This window comes from Phodopus roborovskii, unplaced genomic scaffold (assembly GCF_943737965.1).
Source record: "Phodopus roborovskii unplaced genomic scaffold, PHOROB, whole genome shotgun sequence".
NCBI lineage: Eukaryota > Metazoa > Chordata > Mammalia > Rodentia > Cricetidae > Phodopus > Phodopus roborovskii.
The window spans coordinates 29,804,661-29,830,948 of NW_026126541.1; the positions used below are offsets into that span (position 1 = coordinate 29,804,661).

At 42.1% G+C, this 26,288-nt stretch overlaps 1 protein-coding gene across 2 annotated transcripts in view; it reads left to right on the forward strand.

Annotated features, from left to right (window-relative positions):
- The window catches only part of Glis3 (GLIS family zinc finger 3), a 421,425-nt gene that overhangs the window by 363,803 nt on the left and 31,334 nt on the right, over positions 1-26,288 (forward strand). For both annotated transcript variants that reach the window (XM_051199799.1, XM_051199800.1), the window contains 2 exons: positions 4,098-4,248; positions 22,702-22,870. In XM_051199799.1, coding sequence (XP_051055756.1) covers positions 4,098-4,248; positions 22,702-22,870 — 320 coding nt within the window. The remainder of the gene's footprint in view (positions 1-4,097; positions 4,249-22,701; positions 22,871-26,288) is intronic.

Here is a 26,288-nt window from a genome sequence, read left to right on the forward strand (position 1 = left end):
AGTTCCAAGCGATCTGTGTGACATCACTATAAAGACTGCAGATAAGAGGCACACACACACACACACAGATACTCTTGGCTTTTTTGAGACACTGTATTGCTTTGGAGGCTGTCCTGGCATTCACTCTGTAGACAAGACTGGCCTCAAACTCACAGAGATCCGCCTGCCTCTGCCTCCTGAGTGCTGGATTAAAGGCTTGCACCACCAACACCCGGCTCCTACACAGATGCTCTTAAATCGGCGGCTGTAGTTCACCATTGGAATGTGGAGTATTTGGAAAGCAGAAAAGATTTCATTTTATATGGGATGTCAGCTACTCTTAACATCTTGTATATAAAAAAATTTTTGTTTGGCCATCATTATAAACATAGTATGTTTAGTATGATTTTTTAGGAGCATTTTGTAATTTGGGGTATTGCTATAAATCATGCTGTATATCATTAGGAGAATGAATAGATAGGTCTTTGAGTATCCATTGTCCTTCATGTTTCTGGGTATTTCCTTAGGACAGATTCAAGAATCAAATTGTTTAGATTGTGGGTCTTGAAAAGCTATTCCCTGATGCTCACTATAAATTTTGCAACAACACAGTCACCTACTAAAAAACATGAATTTCTACCTGTGATATCACTAGCATAGATACTTTCATGAAAGTTTTGATGAGCTGATAAATTATTTTTAGTATTTTAAATTTATGCTTCAGCCCCAAATGAACACACAGAGATGCTATATTAATTATAAAACTGTTGGCTGGAGGCTAGGGCTTCATATTGGCTAGCTCTGTTTTAATTATTAACCCATAACTACTAATCTATGTATTTCTACATGGCCTCTCTCTTTTGGTTGCCTCTCTGCGCCTACCTTTCCCAGAATTCTCCTCATCTCATAGCCCCACCTATCTTCTTGCCTCTATTGGCTAAACAGTGTTTATTCATCAACCAATAAGAGAAACACTTATACAGAAAGACATCTGCTATCAGTGTGTATGAATACCACATGTGTACTTTGTCTTCACAGACAACTGCACCCAGGCCCTCTGCAAGAGTAACAAGCTGTCTTAACTACAGAGCCATTTCTCCAGCCCCTAATAAGTCAGTGTTAAGGTCCTTCTTGGCAAGTGTAGTGAATAGCTTTTAAAACATTATAGTTATTGTATTGGAAAACAAAATACTTAATGAATAGCTGCACTAAACATTTCCAAAAATGTACCTTTTGAGGTTATAATTACATCATTTCTTCTTTCCTTTTCCTCCCTCCAAACCTTCTCATATACTCGTCTTTGCTATTTTTTTTTTACAAATTTATGACCTTTTTTTATTAATTGCTGTTACATCTATAATATACACATATATATTCTTAAATGAACCCCACACAGTCTATATAATTTACTTAAATGTATGTTTTCAGAGCTGACCATTTGTTCTTGAATAACCAGCTGGTGTACCCTTCCCTGGCAAAGACTGTTTCACCTATCCTCCACAGTTCTTAGTTGCCTATAGTTATTTGTGTGGGTTGAAGCCTCGGGATTTCCCCCACCTACTGTGGCTTGAGTTATTGTTGCTGCCCTTGTTCAGTTCATGTTTAGGCAGTCATGGTGAGACTTGATGAGTATAGTGTCTGGTTTTAATAGGAATCACAGTCACACAGAAAACACCCCGATCCCTGCACTCTCTCTCTCTGCCCTCCTCTGTAGTGTCCCCTGAGCCTTAGATGTGGGAATGTTTCATGGATGGATCCTTTGGGACTGGGCTCCACAACTGCCTTTTGATTGGTTGTGGTTTCCTCTAATGGTCTCTGTTGTAAAGAGAAGTTTCTTTGAGGAGACATGAGGACTATACTTACCTGTAGGTATAAAGGCAAATCTTTAGATTGTTGTTAGGAATCATGCTGGTTTAGGAAAGTGGTGGTTGTAGTTTCTCCTCTAACATCTCTGACTTCACTAGCATTGAGTAGTTGGCTCGGTTTCCAGTAGCAGAAGCTGTTATCCTTCTTGTTGAGTGAGTCTTAAGACCAATAAGACAGTTACTGCCACTGTGCCATTAGGGTTATCATGCCATGCAATTGTTATATGTGCACGAGCATTTTTAAAACTTAGAGAAGTTATACATGAGTGCTGTATTTACATCATTCCCACCCCTAATTTGGCCTTTGTCCCCTTTACCCGCCCCCTTGAATTCATGGCCTCTGCTTCTGTAATTCTCGTTGTATATGTATCACATTCTTTAGTTCTCGCTTTCAACCTTCTCTCCGGATGAAGCAGTTTCAGTTTGTAGATGTTGCCTGTGCCAAGACTTTGTTCACTGTTTTTCCCCAGTCCTCTTTGCATCTTCTATCTCTGATCCCTGGGCTTCATGTTCTCCCTGTGCCAGCCATGCCATTCCATTGGTCATTTAGACACAGAGCAATGCAGGCCAGCACCTCCAGCCTCCAGCTCCCACTCTGCAGGTCACCTTGCTTCAATTCTTCTCTGGCTTGTTACCAATTTTAGCCCCAAGTGCTCCCTGATCACTGTCCCAAACTAGCCCCCACCCACATACCCTCATGATCTCCTTTCCATACATCACTTTCTCTAGTGATTAGCATTGCCCACTTTATGGTTGTTCATCATCTTTCCACAAAGAATCAGAGTCGCATAAAGACGGTGAATACTCCTAGAGTCCAGAGGGTCAGGAGGCATTTGTCAAAGGAATAAGAATACTCTGTCTCTGTATCTTAAGGCATAATGTTGTCTTTAAAGTCAGTTTATAATCAGTTTTTAAATACTGAAGATAAGCATTTATGATATTTCTAAGTAATACATTTTTAGATTTCTTTAAATACTGTGTTTCTTTTTAACACAATTAGGTTAATATTTTTATGTCATCAAATGTTCCATTGTAAACTTTCATTCAAGTTACATTTACAAAATTTATGTTTGTAAAGATATTGGGGTTGTAGGTAATTCAGTTCATGAACTGATTGCTTTGCAAGCATTGAGGACTGGAGTTCAACCCCCAGTAGCCACATAAATACTTGTAATCATAGTGGGGTTCCTGGGGCTCACTGGTCAGCCCGTCCAGTCTAATTGGTGAACTGTGAGCCAGTGTGCCCCTGTTTAGAGGAGGTTGATGGTACCCTGAAGAGACACCAAAGCTTCTTTCTTCAGCTTACATACATACCTAGACACATACACATGCACACATTCACACACACACGTACACACACACACACACACGCACATTCACATACATACATATATGTACACAGACACATGCATACATACACACATAGACACACGCACACATTCACACACAGACAACATACACATGCTGTCTTACCCACACACAGTCATATACACACATGCATATACAAGCACTTGCACAAACGGACACCCACACGTAATAAAATGAATCAGGTAAGTTTTCACTCACATTACATTTTAAATATTTTGGGTTAATTTTTACATGTGACTTACATGTAGAATGAATTATGTGTGACTAAATGAATATGTAAATTCCTAATTTTTGGGTGTGACATAGTATTGGGGTTTGGTGTTGTTAGCAGTTTCATTTAATCATTTTCTATATTTCTATATTTAAACTTTATCCTGAGTATGTTGCTCTCATGTAAATTTCCTAAGCATAATTTTTTTTTTCCTAAGCATCAAACCTCAGTGGAAATCTCTGAATTTTCTCCTGATCTTTTTTTTTTTTTTTTTTTTTTTTTTTTTGGTGTGTGTGTGTGCCAGTATCACTGTTCTTAAAAAGAACTTTCCAATGTGGACAAAGTCTGTTTGAGTTTGTTTTTGTCATCACTACAACTTCTGATTAGATACTGAGGGAGCAAATAAACGGAACTGTGATAGGAAGTTGGGTTCTCAGAAGTGCAGCTATCAAAGTCTATAGCCACGTGTTTCCTGAAGCACCTGCCAGGCATTGTAGAGTTGGAGAACTAACCCTTCTGTTGATGCTGTTACACTCATGCCTATCCCTCTGTGGCTGCTTGAGAAACATTTGTGGACTGGATCGAATCAACCTTTGGGGCACGAGGCCTTTCCAGATAAGCGTTCTAATCTAAGGACCAGCTTTTTTCATCTCTATTCTTTTCTCTTCTTTCAGCTACGGTCTAGCACTGAGCTCCATCCAGATCTCCTCACGGACTGTCTCGCTGTGCAGCCCCTACAGCCAGCCACTTCCCCCAGAGATGCTGCTGCTGATGGTGCTGTGGGATGCTCCCCAGGGCCAGGGCCTGGGCCTGAACTCTATCCAGGTAAGAATGTAACAGCAACTCTGGTTCAACTGAGAATTCATCCATGGTCGTCTGCATCCGCTGTGTCAGTAGACTGCACTTGTTCTCCTGTGCCTGCTTGGAAAGCCAGACCTTCCTTCTCCTTATAAAGAAACGAGGCCAAATAACACGTTAGGTCATCTAGTTTTGGGCTACTTCCAGAAGTTTGGTGTGCTAAGCCCTCCCAGAAATCTTAAACTTACTGATGTAGACTCAAAGGAAATGGTTGGTTGGCCCTGAAGCAGGCAGCAGACTAAATGGGATAGTCTTTATTATCTTTCTATTTTAAATGGAAGCCCCAGGTTACTACAGAAACTTTCATATTAGTAAACCAACTTGTACAAATATCCATTGATGTCCCTAAACCAAATGGAGAGGAAGGGAGGACACTCTAGATCTTTCCTCTACCTCAGATTGAATCATTGGTGATCCTGTATTTAGAAAAGTTTAGATTGCAACAAAAGGAAAGACTAGTCTAATACAGCAAGAGAGCTCATCCTTTTTCTTTGATCTCATTAGTTTGTGGTTTGGGTGCATTTTCAAATCTCTATGAGGCTGCAGTACTTGAGCAAGCTTAATTAGTTTTATTACTTTACACACAGAAAGCTCTCCCTGCAAACCGTCTGAAAGCAAGTCATACCAGCACCACATTCCAGACAATGACTTTTCCATTTTCAGTGACTTGCAAATCTCACTCCCATCTGCCTCTGATTCCATAGCCAGGTTGGCAGCATGCTATTTTTTTTCTTTTGAGAAGGACTAATAAGCCATAGAGAATGGAGAATTTACTAATGCATTCCGTGGAATAGGAGAAAGGCGTGCTTGTGTGGCTTTTTAAGCTTCTCAAGACAGTGCAGCAGAAAAGGGCATCAGGCAGTCATTTCAAGAGCATCAGTCATCAAGACATTCTTAATCACAGTGGGCCAGCATCGAGGAACCTTCCGCAGTTACTTGGGGACTTATTCTTTGAAACAATATAGCCTCATTTTTTTCCAGATCCAGAGGGAGAGATTAAAACTGGTTTGAATGGCTGGCCAAATCTTAAATAGATACATAGATATTCCATCAAAAGTGCATGGCTGCTGTATAACACTACCAACATATACTGAAAAACATTGTATTAGACACAGACAGCTTTTGTTTGCGTAGGACCTGTTGGTTTGCAAATTACCAACACATGAGTAGTCATTATTCCACACTAAATGAATTAACAATCAGGGTTTAAACAGCCTATGAAACACCCTTCTACGTTTTCAGGCAATGACCTGGAAACTCAGAAGTTAGGATCAAAGCTAATCAGAGGTGACTGAGAAAACCAACATACAAATATAGTAATAGTTTTCAGGGATTGGCCAGTCTTGTCCCAGATCTTGAACACTTTAAAACCTGCTGCTATGGAAAATGCTGTCTGTGTTGTATACATGTAACTTAAGGTTCGTTTCTTACACTCTTGTGTTAGACTGGGTATGCATTTTTATATGTCAGATAGTATTTTTAAAGTCTTAGAATTTTCAAATTTTTAAGGTTTAGTTTTAGTTTGAAATGGCTTTGTCATGCCAAATAGACTTCCTACTTTGTACTTTTGATGCTCTTCTATATTTGGTTCTCAAAAAGACCTTGAGCTATCGCCTGCAGCTGTGGCAGAAGAGCTGTAACACCAGGCAAGGGAGCGTGAGTTGCCACAGCAGCCCACAAAGCATCTTCCAGTTGGCAGGCACTTGCTGCCCTTGAAATGACTTGAAGTAGGCAGGTAGCCACCCTCCCAGTGTTTCCCTGGGATTTTATCTCTCCAGGTAGATTACAAGTGTTTTATGTCTGTTTTCCTTGGGTGCTATATTTTAGTTTCTTGGCCTCTGAATTATTTTTAAATAATTGATTATGCCTTTTGATTTGCTAAGTAGGTAAAAAGAAAATCACAGAGACTAAAGCCAGACAGGGAGGAAAACTACAAAACCAAACTAACATGCCTTCTTTATTACGCTCTAGAAAGGCACATGTGTGGAGTATGTGTGTACATCAGCTGCACATGGCTAAAGGTCTGCAGACACATGCCAACTCATGGCACATGCCAGAGGCATGCTGCAAAACGCTCATTAATTAGTTAAATGTGAAATCTGAATTGTTAAGTCTATTTGATGGAGGATAAGAAGTGTTCTGAGATGTGCTGGGGTGTGGTTCAGTGGTAGAGGGCTTGTATGGCATGTTTGAGATCTTGGATTCCATCCTCAGGACTGTACAGAATGCTTGGTTATTCCCTTCATATAAAAAAATATCATATAGATACAGTAAATCAAGAAAAGACTTTCTCAATGATTATCAGATGCATATGCCTTTCGTTGCTAGCTAAATGATTTAGTACAGAGATACTGTGATGGAAACCTGTTGAGTGTAAGTGGGCATAGAAAGGGAAGGCTTTGAGCATGGCTTTGAGCACCATCATCCCTCAGATGCCACAGGACTCAGAGCCAAGAAGGATGATCTGCACAGCATTAAGATGAGTAGGGAAAAGATCCTCCATGTCCTGAAGTATCTGCTTCCTTTATTGAAGCAGGTCTCTCAGGTTGATGAGCCAGTGCTTGATTGGAATGGATTGTCTGAAAAGACTTGCCTTTTTGTAGGCCATGCTGAGGACAATTTTAAATTGTGGTGTTTACTTTCTCACTGTTGGGAAATCCCTGGGCTCCCTGGGCCTGCTGCTGAGTGGTCCCAGAGGCAGGGGCAGCTGTGCAAAGACCCTGAGGATGAATCATTCTAGTTCCTTTCAGACACTGTGCAGTGTGGAAATTCCAGTGGTTTGCTGAGGATCTGAGAGAGACTGTTTCACCGTAGGTAAAGTGTGAGTTCCACTTTCAGGGCTTCGGGACCAGTAGAAATGTGAGCTCATGTGCTCATATAATGAGCTGAGGAAGTAGGCAAGTCTAAATTCAGTGAGTTACAACAGCACGGACCGACTGGACTGGTGCCTGGCCTTGGCAGAAAGTTCACACACTCACAATAGATGCCTCCGGCAAATGGTCCATCCCATGTGTGGCTACAAAACTAATGGCGACTTCTCTGAACCACAGCTGCAACTGTGGACACAGTATGAGGTGACTTTAGTGAGCCCGTGAACTGCGGTCGTGAAGACTTGGTGCTAGACACTAGCTAGAATCATCGAGCAGAAACCCAAATTCCTGAACTCACTCAGAACTGCTGATTAGAGGGGCGGAAGGTACAAGTGGAGGCTGTACAGACAACCCGAGAGGAGATGAGGCCTTCTCCTCCCTCACTCATCCTACAGGCCAGCCTGGTAAATAGACACCCATGTAAGAGCCATCTCCAGGTGATCCAGGCTTCTCATGGGAAGGGATGAGATATTTGAGTTCAACAGAAACTACTGTGGAATGGGACACCGAAGCAGCAGAAGCAAGGGAGATCTTGAAGAGTGCTTTGTGTCTGGGGGTGGGGTGCAGGTTATCGGCACTGTTTCTCTTGGGTTATAAAGCAGTCCATACGTTTTAGAGCTAGTAAGTCCTGTTGAACTATTCAGATTTTAATGTAACGTTAAGCTTTTCAAGGAAATATCATATATGAGCATAAGAAGGAAATAAAGATTTCTTTATAAAATTTTATAATGCCATTAGCTCTCCATCCCATTACTGGGAGAAGGGAGCTTTTTTCCTGCAATAATACCAGTTTTTGTAATAAATAGTACTGCATTAACATGCTTTATGAATAGTGTTTCATTTTAGTGTAATCTCATGTTATATGTTTTAATATATTTTCTGTATTCGTAAATTGAGCGTATTTGCTGTCTTTGGACAGCTTTTTCGAAGGTTGTAAATGTTAGCTATAATTTTCTATGAAAGTGCCTCCTATGGTCTCTTCTCAAAAACTGGTTGTTAATTTAGGGGGTGGTCATTAGAGGCCTCTAAACTGACATACAATTTCCCAGTAGATTAAACTTTATAGCAGAGAGCTGTGAAAGATGAACGTAAGCTACATTAAAGTATTCGGAAGACACAGACCATTGCAAAACATGTAAGTATATCTTGCATTATCTTTAGAAGCGCTGTTTTATTTGGAATGTACAAAGGGGAGAAAGAAACGGAGAAATTTTAGAATAGGGGTACACTGACCATGTCTTTATGATGCCTCCCCTGGTAGTGTCATCAAAAACTGCATCACTTTAAAGTAGTGGTACTCAATCCATGGGTCGTGACCCCTTTGAAGGTCGATGACCTTTTCACAGGATGTCCTGCATATCAGATATTTACATTTCAACTCATAGCAGTAGCAAAATTCTAGTTATGAAGAAGCGATGAAAATAAATAATTTTATGGCTGGGGTCACTACAACATGAGGAGCTGTGTGAAGGGATTGCAGCATTAGGAAGGTTGAGAACCACTGAGTAGAGCAGTTCCTGTAGATGATTGTCCATTAACTTGGACTGAAGTCGGTGACAGCAGGAGCAAGCCCCATGTCCTCTACTGCAGGCACTAATGTCCCCAATGTATAGTTCAGTCCTTGCTAACCCTGAGCCAGTCCAACAGTGTGTGAATGTCAGCAGAAGGCCTTGTGAAATGCTCTTTTCTGAGCCCATCCTTGGAGTTTCCAATTGGGTAGTTCCAAACAAACTGAAAGCTTTGACTCTCTGCAGAATTATCCTAACAAGTGCCCAGTTGATGCGAGGTGCTGTTCATCCAGGCAGCTCACTTTGGATTCCTTCGTTTGACTCACAATGTATGGGGATGTGGCTTCTATCAAAACCCTTTCGAATTTTGTAGAGGGCAGTTAGAGTTTGTGTACTCTGTAGTACTTCTCACTGGAGAAGTCTGTAGAAGGCTCGCTTGTTTGTGTTTTAATTAAGAGTGAGCTTTTATTATACGCACTCCATTAATGCCAGTTAAAATGTTGGTTCCCAGGCAGCACAGGTCACACTGGCAGGTATGGAGGGAGCAGTTATAGCTCTTACTACCTTTGTATGTTTGCAGACTGCTAAATTGGGTGGCTCAATTTGTCCGTATGTACATGTTCCCTAGTACTCTTGCTGACTTTGCATGCAAGATAAAGCTGAGTCACTCAATTTTACAACACTCACAAGTTTTTTTCTATAAAAACAATTTTTGGGGCTTGAACAAGAAACGTTCCACACCTGTTGAAGCGGAGACAAAAGAATAAGGCTTGCCAGCTGTGGCTTTATCCCCTGCTGGGGAAGGACTTGGTTGTCTTTGTGCTGTCACACACATACACACACACACACACACACTACATATTTAATGTTGTCAGTAGGCTATGGGAAGGACCATTTGTATCTGCTTTACAGTCTGTCTCAAGCAGGTCTGAATGAACAGATGGATGGCAGGATGGAATTCAGGCTAGAACTTATAAACTGAAACACTTAATACCTTTTGTGGTGTGGAAATGAGCTAAACTTGGGTCCAAAGTTCTGACTTTCTACTTCTATTGAAGTTAGCCTCCAAGGAAAGAAAGAAATAGGAAGTTAATTCCTTCTATCTGAATCACAAAGGTTTTTTTTTGTTTGTTTGTTTTTTGTTTTTTTAAGAACTGCTTAGTTTTTGTATTTATAGTCATAGTGAGAATCCTTTTAAATATTGTATGGATACTGTAAAGGAAGGTTAAGGATAAGATGGGGATTAACTCACATGAAACTTGAGGTACTTTGCAGTAATAATAGAGTAGTGTCCGAGGTAGATTGACTATGGTGACGTGTACCCATCCCATGTTAGCCAAAGACTGTTTGGGGGATTGTCATTTATAGTGTCTTCCTTGCTATTGTCATAGACTGATCAGCCCCAGTCCTGTCCCCAACCATGCCTTCAGCCACGCTTCCACCCACACTGGAATCGCAGGCACTGCTGTGGAGTCTTGATCTTCCTGAGTTAGCCTGCGTTTGCCTCACTTCCACTATTTCTAGCTGGAATTTGGCCATCGTGCACATGAGCCCAGTTCTGTCTCAGCAAACCTGGTTGCTCATGGTTCATGTCTGCCTTCCTGTCTACCATCTATCTACCTACGTGTGTGTGTGTGTGTGTGTGTGTGTGTGTATGGATGGATCATCTATGTATCTATCATCTATCTATGTCTATCTGTCTCTGCCTACCATGTACTAACCTATCTACTTAGTATCTATCATCTGTCTAACTGTCTCATCTGTCAGCCTTGAACTACAGATTTGAGTCTTACCCTGTGTTTCTGTGAATGCCTAATCAGGTCCTAAGAAATGACAGGTTTTATGCCTCTGATCCCAGGTCTCTCTCTGAAAGTGTAGAGAGAGTCTATCACTTCTGCCTTGAAAGAATGAGCAGATGCAGAAAGTGATGGATCACTATTAAAGAGAACACGCTATCATCAGTTTGCATAGGAATTTGTTCCCCTGGCTAGCCCATACCAAGCTTTTTTAATCTTTCTTTTTTACCTTCTACTTTAAAGATAGTGTCATGCTATGCAGCTCTGGCTGGCTTAGAACTCACTATATAAACAATACTGGCAATGAACTTATAGAAATCCTCCTGCCTCTGCCTTACCAGTTTGGGGATTCCATCATGCCTGGCTTTTACATCAAGCATTTCTAAGGAATGGATATATTTTTGAGAAACACAATATACCTGCTAGCCAGTGCCAATGAGAGAGAAATGTCCTTGGTCCTTGTGCTTGGGTGCTGAGGCAGTTTACATTTATACCAGCAATAAGAGTGAGTAGTATCTCGTGTCTCCTTTTAAAAGTCATATATTATATGTCATCAGTAACCATGTTTTACACAAGTCTCTCTTACTGTCCATGAAGCCAGTCTTCTCACACACGATATTTACAAATGGAAACATGTCCTTGCCTCCAACTGAGACATTCCTCTTACTGAGATTGATCACTAGACTTAATGACATTAAGAGTTCTTAGGAGGCAGTAATGTTCAACATCTGTTAGCGCTAACTATTGCTGTGTTCAAATACTAGGAAATGTATATTACAGTTCTGAACAAAATAGAAGACAGGTGCCACAAATTACCTGCCACCCTGATGGTTTTTGTTGTTGTTTTTAGAATTGGGGCCTAAAGAAATTAAAATTTCAGTCAGCATCATTGAGTAGAATAAAAGAAAACTAAAATAGAATTCTTTACATTTTCTATCCCAATACTTTGCCTAGTGGTTCATGTTGTGTTTTTAATGCAGATCTACTGTGGGGCTTTAAAGATAAAATTGGATTCAGAAACTCACCACTTAGGTGTCAGTGGCTCCAAGCTCACAGTTTCAAAATTATGTTTTGATGGTTACTAGGGTTTGAATACAAAAATAGTGCTTTGGTTGTTGATTTTGTAAGACAGAGTGTCATGCGGAAAGACTGTGGAACTAAATCTAAAGTCCCATCTTAGCTCTATGCCTACTGGGTGTTTAAGGAAGTCACTTTCCTTTTAGGATAGATGGTAGTAGGAATCCCATAGGGCTGTTGTGAGAATGAGATGCAGAAAGAATCCAGTGTGCTCACTGGCAACTTGTAAGTTCTCAGTGGCTCTCTTTACTTCCCTCCTCCCTCCCTCTCCCCTCCCTTCCTCCCCTCCCTTCCTCCCTCCCTCTTTGTCTAAAGGACTGTTGATGGTCCAAGTTGACCTCTGTGATAGACACGAGCACCCCTTTTGCATCCCCACCCCCACCCCGGGTAGTAGTACTACGGAGAGTTCAGATACAGTTTCTTCCAAGAATCCAAGACAGGATTTGACCTTAGAGCTTGCAGATCCTAAGCCCTTTTTTCAGATCTCTGCATTAGACTTTCGTTCCAGAGCTAGAAAGTGTCTATGCCACATCAGATTGGATTTCCAGAGTGTCTACACATGTCTGCTTGAAAAATGAACTTAATGAACAGTGAATCTGTGAGGTGAGGCAGGTGCAGAAAAGAGGCAATTGTATTGATGTCCTGGGCCACTGCAGTGTCACACAGCCATTGTGTTGGCACTGCTGAGGGTACAGCCTTGGTCTCTCCTGGTGTCTTTTTGTAAATAGTCTCATTCAGGCTCTGTCATTCACTTCAAAATATAGTCCAAGGTGCCTGTAAAACCAGTTTTTGAATAATTTCTTACTCCAAATTTAGTTTTTCTAATTTTTATTTCCCTAATCTTACTGTGATGGTGTTTTCTTTGTAGCTATTATGTAATAGGTAATTTGTTACACCACAGATCAGCAAACAGGCCACATCTGGCCTGCCTCCTGTTTTTGCGTGACCAAAGAACTCAGGGGTTTTAAGACTTTTAAAGGTAAATTTAAACAAAAGTAAGTTATTAGGCTTTGGATGAGAATAGCTGCTTGAAGAATGGAGGACATTACTACAAAACTAAAACTCTCTGGTCCTTTCCAAAAATGATTTAGTGACCTCAGCTTCAGACTTACATCTGGAACCTTTGTCAATGACCAAATGAAATCAAGGAAGCCATAAAGTGAATTAACTAAAATAAATTAATTAAAGAGGAGAGTGCATTCTAAGAGGAGTTAAGAGCATATAATACTTAGGAATTTGGCTGGGCCTATAATCTTTTGGATTTAGCAGATACTTCAGAAGTCTCCCAGCCCATGGCTTTGCAGAGAACTTTATGAGGCCCAACAATGGAAGCAGATGGTAGCAAAAGTCTCCCTTGAAGGGATCCAGGCTGAGCTCCCTCCTCTTTATCTTCCCTGGGATGCTCTCTGAAGCCCGAAGATTAGAGGCGCTCAAATGGAAGAATCCCTAAGTCATCACCTAGCAAGAATATCTCCAGAGGCATCCTGGATGGGATATGCCGATGGGCGTGGTCCTCATCCAGGAAGAAGCTGCCAGAGAAACAAGAACTGGGTTTTAAGCATAATGAGCCAGAGGCTGGCAGTGAGATCCAGGAGCCATCGTGGTGTTAACCTATCCACATTTGTTCTCCCTAGAAGGAGGAAGTGTCTCAGCCTGTAGAGTACCACAGCCTGTTTTCTAAAATCAAAGTCTCTCTGAGATGTACACACCAATCCTCAGGAATAAAACAAGAAGTTGAAACATCAAGCTTTAAGGGCCCACTTGGTCATAGTCCAACAGGGAAGACACTTGTTTCCTCAAAATACACCGTGTCTCACAGTAGACCTTGACATGTGTATAACTGAAGACTGAAGCTTCTGTTTCCCAAATAGAGAAAAATGTTCAATCAAGATTCTTTCCAAAATGTTGTATGTGAACATAAATTCTTGATTAAATGTGAATGTCTGCTTGCAAGTCCAGTGAGCTAGAAAGTAAAGAAAGGCTGTAAGAACAAGGCGAAAGGAAGAAAGAAAGAAAGGAAGGAAGGAAGGAAGGAAGGAAGGAAGGAAGGAAGGAAGGAAGGAAGGAAGAAAGAAAGAAAGGAAGGAAGGAGATGCAACAAAACTAACTTCATTGTCTGTGTAGTTTTGCCTCAGGCCAGTGATAAACTGAAGACTGGTCCCTCACTGGACCTCAGTCCCTGCAAAGGACTGTTGTTACTAACTTTTACACATCTAGGAAAGAGAGGTTCCCTCAGAGTCCACAGATCGGCATTTCGTTCTGCTAGAAGAACATGGCCAACAAGACCAGGTTGGCTGTCCTTGCTACAGATCTCTTTGCAAGCAGATGGGTTCAGAGGTCCATTGGCAGCAGAGCAGGTAGGGTCATGGATCCTACCTTTGGTGCTATCACCATGGAATACATAGTATGTTTACTAAAATGGTTGTTACTTTTTATGAGTAAGTTGGACTTTGCTACAAAGACAGAGCAGAGACCTTTTTAGTTACAACCAGGAACTGTTAGCCATGCCTGTTCCATCTTTCTTCTTTCCGCTTTTCCATTCTGACCTGAAAGGGGGTGAAAAATCTAAAGTGCAGGGAGAGGGGAGAGAGAAAATGAAGATATCCAAAGAGAAGTCTTGAGTGATTGGCATGTTCACTTACCCTACTGACTATTCTGTGTAATAGAATAGGATGACTGAGTAGGAGAGTTGATACTTAAGAGAAGAGAAATGCAGTCCGAGAGTTGAGGTTTGATGTGTCATGCATTGTCTGGAAAGATCTAAGAGGGCTGCATGAAATGTTGGCCCCAGAGAAGTGCCAGAATGATGCCATTCGAGTTGCAACAGAATGTCTTTGTTCTGAAGCACAGATGTTCCAGGAACTTTCCCGAACAGAAGCTAATTACACCTGGTATTTCAGAATGTTTGATGGTAACCTTTGGCATTCATGTGGGTGACATACCTTCTAGTTGTATCATGGCATATTCCAGAAAGGCTTGAGAGCATGTATACGATTCCGAACACTAACAACATCTTCCCTGGTGGTAAATCTAGCTGCCTGAGCTAGAAATGTAATTGGGCTGCCTACTCTGAAGTTTGGAGCTCTTGGGAGAATATCTGTTTGTAAGAGAACCTGAATATTCATGTAACTGTCCAGACATCAATAAATTCTTACTTTACCTTATTTATTTCTGTTCCCTGGTGAACAGCAGCACTCTTAAACCCAAAGCTAATAGGTACATTCTTCTGAGCTGTACCCTTACTTACCTTAATCCAGCAGCCCCCTAGCACGTTGCTTTATCCATTGCCAGGTAGCTCTCCTGTCAGGTGACACATGTATGTTTTCTTTGTCTTAGAGCATTGGAGACAGTTGCCATTGTTTGCCATCAATTAGCTGAGGGTAGTATGTCAGGGATGTACGGGCATTGTCATTTTAGTCTGACAGCCACCCGATGTGGCTGAGAAGGGATTGTTTCATTATGCTGTTATGGGGCTGCTGGATAATGATACTCCACACTGCAAAGTGGGGGAGTGAGGGGGAGACAGGCAGAAAGAATGGATTTTTAGTGATTGGCAATATTAAAATTATTCATGCCACGAGGAGAGGGGAAAAATTAGAGAGAAGAATATGCAAACCCTTAGGAAGTGGCTTTCTCCTAACACAGCTGGAATATGGATACAGTATCACCGCTTCTTGATGGAGAGGCAGAGAGAGGGGCAGTGCCCTGACATTAGGCAGGAAGGAAAAAGGGAACAGTCCCTTCTCATCCACAACAAGGATTACCATAAACTGGATAAACTGGGGTTTCTCCCATTCTTCAATTAACTTTAGAATTAAATACAGACTTCCTAGAAAATTGCCCTGGCAGGCATTTTCCTTGCTAGAAAACTCTTTCTGGTGTGTGAATTTAGGTCAGGAGGGCGTTTTCCATTGGATGACAGTGCAATTAAATTGCTTTGAGGTGTTTTGTGAAGAACAGCAGATGGTATTAGTCTTAAATTTTCACTTTTGGGGACCAAATTTCTGTATAGCCCCTATATTGGCCATTTTCCTCAGAACATCTAAAGGGAAGTCCTTCTTTAAATTCTGAAAATTAACAAAGGCTGGATCTTTATGCTCTTGGAGAGGAGAAACAAACAAAAAGAAGCAGTGAAATTGTAAAAATACTTCAAGATAAACTAAGCTTCAAGAGGGACAATTGTGTTGACATTTTAGTAACAGCCCATTTTCTCTCCTTAACGAAGTGCAGTCATGCATGAAAATGACTTGTTATCTTCTAAACTGAAATGTATTATGGGTTGTGTCTCAAAGGTGTGTATTACTCCTTCAAAGCAAAGGACAACATTTTAACCCTATGAGGATTCATTCTAGGCCCCAAACACCTTGTATGCATAAAAATATTGAACAATAAAAAGCTGATTGAATGTGATGCATAAAGCCCTCCATTGTAACAAACTCCAATGCACAGTTTATATGTGTTTTTTTGTTGTTGTTGTTGTTTGTTTTGTTGTTGTTGTTGTTTTATCTACTTGGGCTTTAGATAAGAAAGCTTAATTGGATATTTACCATTTTGGAGAAGTATATGTCTTTGTGATTCCCTAATCATATTAAAATTCTATTAATTGCAGTAATACAGTCAAGTGATACAAGCATCTGTGAGTGTATAGACGTAGTTCAGTCTTTGTGCTATGTGATTGTAATTTTTTAAATCTTATTTTCTGTATATCAGTGTTTTGACTGCATGTATGTCTGTATGACTGTGTACCACATCATGTGCAATGTCCACAAAGGCTGGGCCAGAAGAGGGCGTCAATCCCATGGAACTGGAATTACAGACATTTGTGAGTTCCCATGCAGGTACTAGGAACCAAAGCTGGGCCTTCTTCAAGAGCACTAAAGGGTGCTAACTGCTGAGCCATCTCTTCAGCCCCCATTTGGGGCTTTTAATACATTATATATTTATATTGCTTCATACAATCCTGTGAAGCATTATCCTTTTTAAGATAAAGAAATGTCAGCCAATCATTAGTGCTAAACTTCAAATGCAGATCTATGTGACTCCCCTTCAGTGCACTTTCTTCTGTTCCTAACCATGCTGACACTGTCTGTCCTGAGTGCTTGATTTCTGATGAAGCCAAAGGAGCCAAAATCACCACTGTGGTTAAATGGCTTATTGAACACCTCCCAGGTCTAAATTTCTCCGAGAGAGAGAGAGAGAGAGAGAGAGAGAGAGAGAGAGAGAGAGAGAGAGAGAGAGAGAGATGGGGAGACAAGATTAAGCTTACCTTTCATGTGGACCCTCTAATTCTTGTTAATGTCTACTTGAGAGCCAATTTACTTTAGGCTCATCGATTAGTTTGCTCCTCTGTGCCTTGACCCTTGAAATTCTGCCTAAGAGATGAATGGTCAGCCCAGACTTCTCCCCTTGTGCTAGCCACCAAGCAATTAATGTCATTTCTCAGGAGCCCAACCAACATGGCTCTGACATTCATTACAAGTGAGAGTCACCATCTTGGGGTAACTTTGATTCCCTTTCTAGTGAGGACAGGCCAGAGCCATGCTAGGCCTTTTCAGGAGCCAGGAATACCCTGAAGCACAGGCTTAGAGGGAAGCTCAGTGGTCTACAAACACACACACACACACACACACACACACACACACAGAGAGAGAGAGAGAGAGAGAGAGAGAGAGAGAGAGAATCTCCTCTAGACTCATTATCGATGGCCCAGGACATCCTGCTTGCTGCAGTAAAGGACTCCTATAGCTGATCGCTCACGCATCAGCCTGCAGGCCTCTCTCCTTTCCTTGCCTGTGGATCAATAAGCCTCTGACATGGATCTGAAATCATTATTGGTGGGGGGAGCACATTTCTTACCAGCTGTTTGTTTTCCAAACCAAATAATTCAGTTAGTTTCTTGTCTGGATTACATTTCAGAGCTGGTAGATTTCCCTCATCAGGGCTGAGAATTTGCAGGGACAGGGAGAGTGTTTTTGACCATCTCACACAGCCACCCGTGTGCCTCCACTCTAAGGTGACTTTTCAGCTGCCCTGTTAGATAGGGATGCAGCTCGGTTTTGAATCCACCCGACGCTTGAGAGGCAGTGTGGGGTGGTGTTTGGGGGCGTATGACCTTAAGTCTCACTTTGAATTTCATCTTCACTCGTTGCTCACCTAGCGACCATAGCCGTCATCTAACCATGAACCAGATTAGACCGCAAGCCTCCGATAGATAGCAAATGTTTGTATGCCCTTGGCATATGACAAATATTGGATCAGCCCTAACTGTGAGTTCCCCAGGATGGAGCAGAAAGCAGAGGAAATGAGGCTGAGACCTAATTCAGCCCCTGCTTCCCCATGTGTGTACCTGGACCACTTGGAGAGTCACAGGAGGTTTAGACTCTCAACCTGCCTTGGCCTAAGATGTAGGGAATCAGAAAGCATCTCTTCCTTCTATGGCTCTTTGGGGTTATCAGATTATTTCATCTCAAAGAACAGAAGTATAGCTGTTCTTTACTGCTCTAGGCGTTGAAGCTAGTTTTACACATGCCAGTCAAGGACTGGCCCGCTGAGCTATAACTTCCTCTTTTGACTTTTATTTGAGACGGTCTCACTAAATTGCCCAGGTTGGCCTTGAGTTTGAAATCCCTTGCTTTATTCTCCCTGTTAGCTAGGATTACTGGTTTACTCCACCAGGTCTATCTATGCTAGCTACTATTTAATACCCCTGACTGACACTTCACTAAAATAGTTTAAGGTGCCAGCCTAGACTTCCGTGGCCCCAAGAGTCTTTGAGATAGCATCTAAGAGCCATATGGATCACCTCATAGGAGCTACCTTTTCCTGCCATTGCTGTAAGCCAGGCCCCTGTAAAAGAGTCCACAGCAGTGGGGGACAGAGCTGGCTCTGGGCAGCAGGCAGTTTTCCCATTCATTGCTCGACCAGGTTTTATTTCCTTGGGGACTCTACCATCTCCTAATCACAAAGGCAATAAGGGTTTCTAGTTTGTTCCTTTACTGTGCCTAATCAGTTGTTCCAGTTGCCACTCACCCACCCTGTCTGGAAGTTCACTGAAAAGCCCCCCTCGAGCTTTGGGGACAGCACTGACCTCCAAGGTGACATCAACAATGAAAGCTGCCTCCAGGGCAATCTGTGTCCGGTTGATTTGGTCACAACGGTTTCGTTAATATTGTGCTGTGTTCTGGAGGGCTCTGGTCCCTTCCTTAGGCTTTGATCAATAGGTCGCATTGTACATGCACTTGTTGAGTTGTGGAAATCATTTTGAGTAAGTATGGAAATGCTTTCTCCTTTTGTGAATAACCTCACAGCTCCATCCAGACATGGAGGTTTTCTTCCTAAGATTGGAAATCCCTTGGCAGAGCCTGTGCGTTTGTCAGCAAGCATATGCTGAAGTAGCAAGTCTGCCAGAAGCCGGCAGGTATTGAAACTTAAAACACTGAGATTTAGCACCTGCTTTATGCAGAGAAGGTGTTGGAATGTTGTGTTCAAATGAATGAAGGAGTAATACTTGGAGACTGTATACCTAAGAGTATATCCTAGATGTGTCGTTTGATAAGGTTAGATATTCTAACCTCGTTCCTGGAAGTCACTGAGGACAGCAAAGACATTTTCCAGGTCACGATGGCAGTTTCTGAGACTTGCAGGCCCTTGATAAAGGCCAAGGATAGTTAGTCCCTGTACCTGTAGCTAGCTGACTTCAGAGAGTTGTCCTTTGGATGTACATTAAAAAGCCATGCTTGTGCCTCTTATTACTTATCCTCAATTTCATGTCATTATTTTCATCACAAGTAATATCTGCAACTAGCAGTTATATCCTGGACTCTGCAAGCAGGCTCTTCTGTATAGACATCGATAATTAGTTTCTTTCAAGTAAGGCATAATCTCTCTATAATTCTCTTAAAATCTCTATAATTTTTATCCCATATCTTACAACACAGAAGTAAGTGATGGGCTTTCTTTGGCAGAAAAGTGATTGATTATGCCCTATGTAAGGAACTGTTCAAAAACTTTCAAATTCAGACTTTAAATTGAAGCCTGAGACCTCCTTTTTCTTCTTCTTATGGGGTCCCAGTAGAGGATCTTTTCCTGTTTCAGTATTATGAATCATCTATAGCTACAAAGGGAAGGGCTGTGGACATGTGTTTGACCTTGGAGCTTGTAAAACTTGTGAAACCCAGTCCTTAGCCAGTCACCTCCAATAGCTTACCCAGTACCCCTTCCCCACCACCTCCTCCCCTGCCATCCTAGTGTAACTTCGTAGAAGTTGGACACTTCTTTCCTCAACTTACCATCGTACCTCTGGCTTTCTGCCCCAGGACTCCTGGATGTCTTGAGGTTAAGCCTCTGTGACATGAGTCTGCTTACAAATCTGAGAGAATTAACACTTCCCTGGAGCAACCTTTGATCAGAAGCGGGCAGAAATTGTTCGATAAAATTTCTCTCTCTACACTAGAGCCCCCAAGATAGATTTTATTGGCATTTTGATTGTCTTTATTCGTTAAAAAAGCTAACATGAATTGATAGCAGATACTAAACATGTCTGATTTTATAGTTTATCCCAGGACTAAGTTTTGTGTCTCCCATATGATAGCTACTCCATAGCTACTTGTGGAATGGTTGGCACCTTAGAGAAGTACAAGAAGAGGCCAGGGCTGTAGCTCTGTGGCAAATCACTTTTCTAACATGCATAATGTTCTGGGTTCGGTCCCCAGCACAGGGAGGGAGAGGGTGAAGGAGAGGAAGGTAAAAGTAGTAAAATAAATATGTCAAGGTAGAGGGCTTAGCAAAAGTACTAAAGTATAAATTGTAGTAATTTAATTTGGAATGTGGTCACCTATCCGGTTGGGTAGAACCACACATTAGTGTGTATTAGAAAATTGTTAAAAGGTCAACATTAGTAAATCTTGGTACTTTGATAGAATTGGTGCACGCAGGCATTTCTCCATTTTCAAGCTGAAACCCACTCAGGAGCAGGAATACACAAATGATAGAATAACTTATGTGTATGTGTGTGCGTGCATGTGTGCATGCATATGTACACACACAGAGACACACACAGATACACACACACACACACACACACACACACACACATATATATATCGGACTCATCATTTAAAATAATGTTGGATGGACAGATGCTGGATGAATACACGATAGGTGGTTGGTTCTAACTTGGCTGAGAGAAAGGATAGTTCCTCAGCAACATCTCGCTTTCAGTGACAGACTACAAGTGTCCCATATTGTCTAGCTTATTTAATTGTAGTTAATGTGAAATCAGCAGTTACTGTAGACCTTTGGGAAACACCCTATTTCCTGCTGAACCAGAAAGTAAAGCATAACAGGAGCAACCAAGTCTCCCTGTTGCCCAGTGGGTTGCAAACAGCAAGGCAGTGTGTCCCTTGTGATAAACATAAACACATACAAACAAAAATACCTCTAGGGGTGCAGAAGTGAAAGGTACATTCAGCACCAATTACAGAACAAATGGGAGCTGCTGTTTCTATATTTAAGCAGAATTATTTTCCAAGGTAGCTATGTTTTCGTGGTGCCTGTGTGACCTATTATTCCATTGGTTTTTAGAACCGTATAGAAAAGCCAAGCTCCATGCTGACAAACACCAATATTGAAACTATTGCTGCAGTCAATCCAAACAGCCTTCTCCCTTGGGCTGCCTTATTATTCAGAATACAAGCAGAATTGTGGTTCCCTGAGCCAGCGGGGGCCAGTGATTCATAAGGTGACTCCAGCAAGCTTGCAAAAGCGCTGCTTGCATGAGGCTAGCACACACAAGAGAAGCTTAGGGTTGACTTTTTGAACTGGTAAGCACTTCCTGGCCTCACTACCACTTCAAGACCTAGAGGGCCACGGAAGGGTGAAGGTTTCTGAGGACATGAGCGAGCCTGACAGAATGCTGATTTACCAGAAATAAACCCTTCACATCAGATCACACCCATGTCAGGAGTTTTTTGAGCGGGAAGATGGTAATTCTGCCTCTTCACATGCTCCCCTAAGTCCTTGAACTCTTATTCCATTGGATTAGTCTTTTGAGGGCTGGGTCACCTGGGGTCTTAATTCTACCCTGGTGAGGTTGGCTGAAAGTGATATTGGTCTAAAAATACAACTCCCTGAACTTTTAAACCTTCAGTTTTTTTTTTATAATATGACTTTCTTAATCCTGAACTTGATTTCCTTAATTAAAAAAAAAATCCATTTGTTCTTTGATATTGGCGAAGTTCAGAAGGAGCAGGAATGGGCATAGAACAGAGAAGTGTACAGAGAAGGAAGCAGAGGAGAGTCGGTAATGATGCCGCCTGATTGCCGCCTAATGAGATGTCTGCCAAGCAGGGCCCCCACACTAAGGTCCTTCCTCTCTGATAGACTTTGAAAGTGACAAGCCCTGGTTATCAGGTGACATGGTTCCAATTAGCTGATGTAAATGGGCACGCAGGCAAGTTTGAGGTCAGATACAGCTCTCAAAGGTTAGGCTGCCCCAAGAACAGGGTTGTGACTCACCATCAGTGCGTGATTGGCAGTGGGGGGAAGGCCCCCCGAGCTGTGTGTGAGGACCACCTTCCTATTTTGAAATCTTGGATAAGGACTTCTTTGGAATAAGAACAAGAATATTCTTCACACATCAAAGAAATGCTTGAGTCTTCTAGGGTCTTAGTTAAAGGTGTGGGATCCTATGATGGGACTAGAGTTATGTGGGTTCTATTCATTTTACACTGACTATGCAGGGGCCTGACCCACAACATCTAGCTACACAGTGAGAAGGAGCAGAAGGCCTGTCTTGTGCCCATTTGCAGTCAGCTGACTGAACATGCCATCATACAACTGTCATCGTTCGTGACTATAAGGCACAGACACAGAAAAATGTTTGCATAGAAGCCATCCGCACAAGATGGAGGAATTGTCATGACCAGATAGGAAGCTGGCAGGGCATACCACTTCAGAGACAAAGGTGAGCCTGGGGCAAGCCCAGCTGGAGCTCCTGAGACAGAAGAGCAAGGGAGCCTGTTCCACCACAGAAACAAAAGCTGTGTGTTCCCTAAAAGGCACTCAGAGAAAAACAAACAAGCCCCTGAAATATGCCTGCTGTCAGCCTTGGTGTTTCAAATGTGGCCTCCTTCACGGCACTGTCTCATGATGCCTCTCTCTTGATTTCAGCTCCCGTTTTTGCCAGTAATCATCCAAGCCGAAGTGGAGCAGCTGCCGGGGCCGTGCCACCCCCACATCCTGTCAGTCACCCTTCTCCAGGACATAATGTACAGGGGAGCCCCCACAACCCCTCCTCCCAGTTACCTCCACTCACAGCTGTGGACGCAAGCACCGAGAGGTAAGGCCATCTGTCTCTCTCTCATAATAGGTGTTGCCGCCAAGAGAAGAGATCTGACAGTCGCTGAATTTTATTAATAATCCGTTGGTGGGTTGAGTTAACCAGGGTTGACATTTTAGAAGTAACATACACAAAGCATGCGGACCAAATACCTCATTATCTGTTACATTTTGTATAACGAATGAAATGATACTGGCAGTGAACAGCAACTCAAGTGTCAGGAGCTGGGAAATGTGTCGCCAAGCCCCATCTTTGCCACATCACCTTGTTTCAGGACTCAGTTTTCAGTGAGATGGGAGGCTGGCTCTGCAGACACAAACAGTGCCATGATCACATAGGTAGCAATATAAGTTTTGTGCTAGGAAGCCTTCCATTCTTGACAAAATGCCTGAAAAATCAGTACACATACGGGTGGTTTTGCCTGATGGTCTCTGTGATTGCACGTCATGGTCCCTGGGCCTTGCTTCGGGTTCATCAGAGTGGGAATATGTGGCAGAGAAGGCCTGCTCACCTCATGGTGGCTAGGAAGCCAAGAGAGAAACAGGAAGGCACTACATTCTCAATTTCTCCTTCAAGGGCATGTCCCCAGCAACCTAACTTCCTGTCACTACACCTTACTTCCTTAGAGTTCCACTGCCTCCCCAAGGAGCACTTCAGGGTGGTACCCAGAAAATGTCTCAACACCCAGGCTTGGGTAGTTGTTCAAGATTCAAACTGCAACACCTTGTGAGAAGATGGCAAAGTGACAGAAATTATTACATGATAGTCAACAGTCAGTATCGACTGTTCACTCGATACTTTTATTGGTATCATCCTCAAAGAGAATTTCTATGGCAAAAATCCCTGAATAACTCTATGTTCTACTTTTGCTTCTCCAATGGCTTTACCCGTTTGGGGCTAGAGGTGGGTTGTCATGCCTCTGTTTCCCAGGTGCATCTGTTTCTATGAACCACAAAGCCAAACAGTTTCTCCATGAGTGAAAAGGCATGGTGGCGTAGGCCTTGAGAGAAAAGGAAGTTTTCTCTACACAGATAAAAGGGAGCAACATCTCAGACAGCAAGGCCAACTGTAAGATGAGTGGGAGGAGAGGGTGTGCCCCAAGCAAAATGGTCTTGATCACTTAGGATAACAGCATACACATGGATATGACGATTAGGTGATAATGGGCTGGCTGGCTTCTGTGGAAACATATGTTTTAAACTGAGGAGTTGCCTTCATCCTACTGGAAGCAAATAACCATTGTTAGAAGAAACATGCTAAGAGCTTGGCTTTATAAAGGAAGGACTCGGCCTAAGAAAGCGTTTACAGTTGGGGTGAAAGATGGGAGGGTACAGCGTGGAGCATTTCAGGGTTCCTTGTGAACAATATGATACCTTGAATTAAGACAAACAAGGAGAATTCACACACAAGAGCTGTATTAGGAGGCAGATTTGCCAGAGAATAAAGAAAAGAAGCCACACCAATGCCCAAGTTGTCTCTAGAAAACTGTGCCTTTCGCAAAAGTTGAAAAATAAAATTAAAAAAAAAAAAGTATGAATTGAATTTCAGAGAATGACTTTTATGAGATAGTAAAAGAATATGTGATAATTATAAGTGGGAATCAGAAGGTAAGAATTATTTTAACAGCCATGTGTACATGGCAAAGTATAGCCTCCCCTCGAAGAAACTGCCAGCAAAACACGTGCGTGGTGGCCACCCATTACATTCATGGTCATTGGGAACAGAAAATCTATTCTCCAGTTACCTAAGCTTACCTCTTTTCGTGTTATTACACAGTTTCCAAATGGACTAAAAGTGTGTTCACCTTAGCATGCCATAATAGCTCACACAAGACTGCTTAGACAAACACATGTACCTTGGTGTGACTGAGGGATTAGGGTCAGAATCTAGAGAATGTTCCATGATCACAGTGACCCATAGCATAAGTAACAGACGACACAATAGCTCTATGTGAATGAATGAAATAGACATTGTGCTTTCTCGGTTTTATATTGCTGCATGTCCTTGCCACAGGATGTGTACTCTGACCCCATACCTTAGTGACTGGACTGGGCAAATGTGAGATGTGGGTTATCTCTTCCAATCAGGTTGGAGAAGAGGATGACATGAAGAAGCCCTGAATTATTCACTGTGTTTACACTAGGGACCAGAATGAAAAGGCAGAGAGGAAATAGGCTTACCTTCCGCTCTGGGTTTATACATCTTTGCTCTGTTTGCCTGGGAAATGCCCCAGTAAAAACTCCAGCAGCTTTCTTAACGGAAACAGGTTGATCACACTTTGCGATTTTAGTGGGGCACTGGCATCTTTTCCTGCTTCGTGGGCATTGATTCATCATTTACTTAGTTTTAGCTCATTAATAAAATGGTCTGAGTCACTGTCAGAAGTCAGAAAAGGCCCCCAGCAAGTGCCCATCTAAAGTCAAGTACTTTGATCCTGACCATCGTAAAATAAATGTGAGTTCCTTCAATTTGATGAGAGTCTGTTTTTATTTTAAATACTAACTGAATGACACATAATTTCAGGGATTTGAGCAGTTCCACGACACATGCCTGATGCTGATTTGAACTTCTTAAGGGAAGTAGTGTTTTCCTATGTCATGTTATATGAGCCACCAGCAGTATATTATATGTATGACAGTGGCTTCCCTTGAGAGGAACTCGGTATCTTTGGAAATGTTAATTCTTTGAGCATTATAGTATGTCTGTTACACCAACACATCACAAAAATATTTATGGGCAGCCATTTTGAACTGAAAAAAAAAATCCTTGTACCCTCAGTCTGTGTCACTCATCTTTGCAAGAGAATACCAGCTGCCTCTCTTTCTTCTGAAGGCCACACCCATGGTACACTCTGTAGTACCACTGACAGGGATGGAAGCTGTGGATGCCCCACAAGGGAGGGGCTTATAGAAGATTTTCTGACACCCCCCCCCTCTGAGACATAGATGATTGAAACAGAAGAAAGAATTGGATCTCTTTGCAGACTGTGTAGTCTAGAACAAGAATTAATACCTGAAAATATTAGGAATCAGTTTTGGGAAAAATAGTTAAATTGCTTTTACCAAATAAAGAGTGCCAGTTTCTCTAGTCTCTCATGTTATTTCAGATGTGACTTTGCTAGAATTCTAGGCATTTGGACATCTGTGAGGGCTTGTATGTCCTTGACCATCCAAAGTGAATCCTTACTCCTGGAAACTTGGTACCATCTACCTAGAGGCTGAAGGTCAAAGAGTCACCATTTCTCTGCACTGTTTTTGCAATTAATAAAGCTCTCCATTCTAGGCAAGCCAGCCTGTTCACTACTTTGTACTTAGTTTGCTCGATGCCATGCCTTAACTTAGCCTTTCCAGATAGTATATGCAGCCTTCAGTGCTCAGCTCAGTTCTCAGCCCAGGAACCTTTCTCAGGTCAGAGGCTG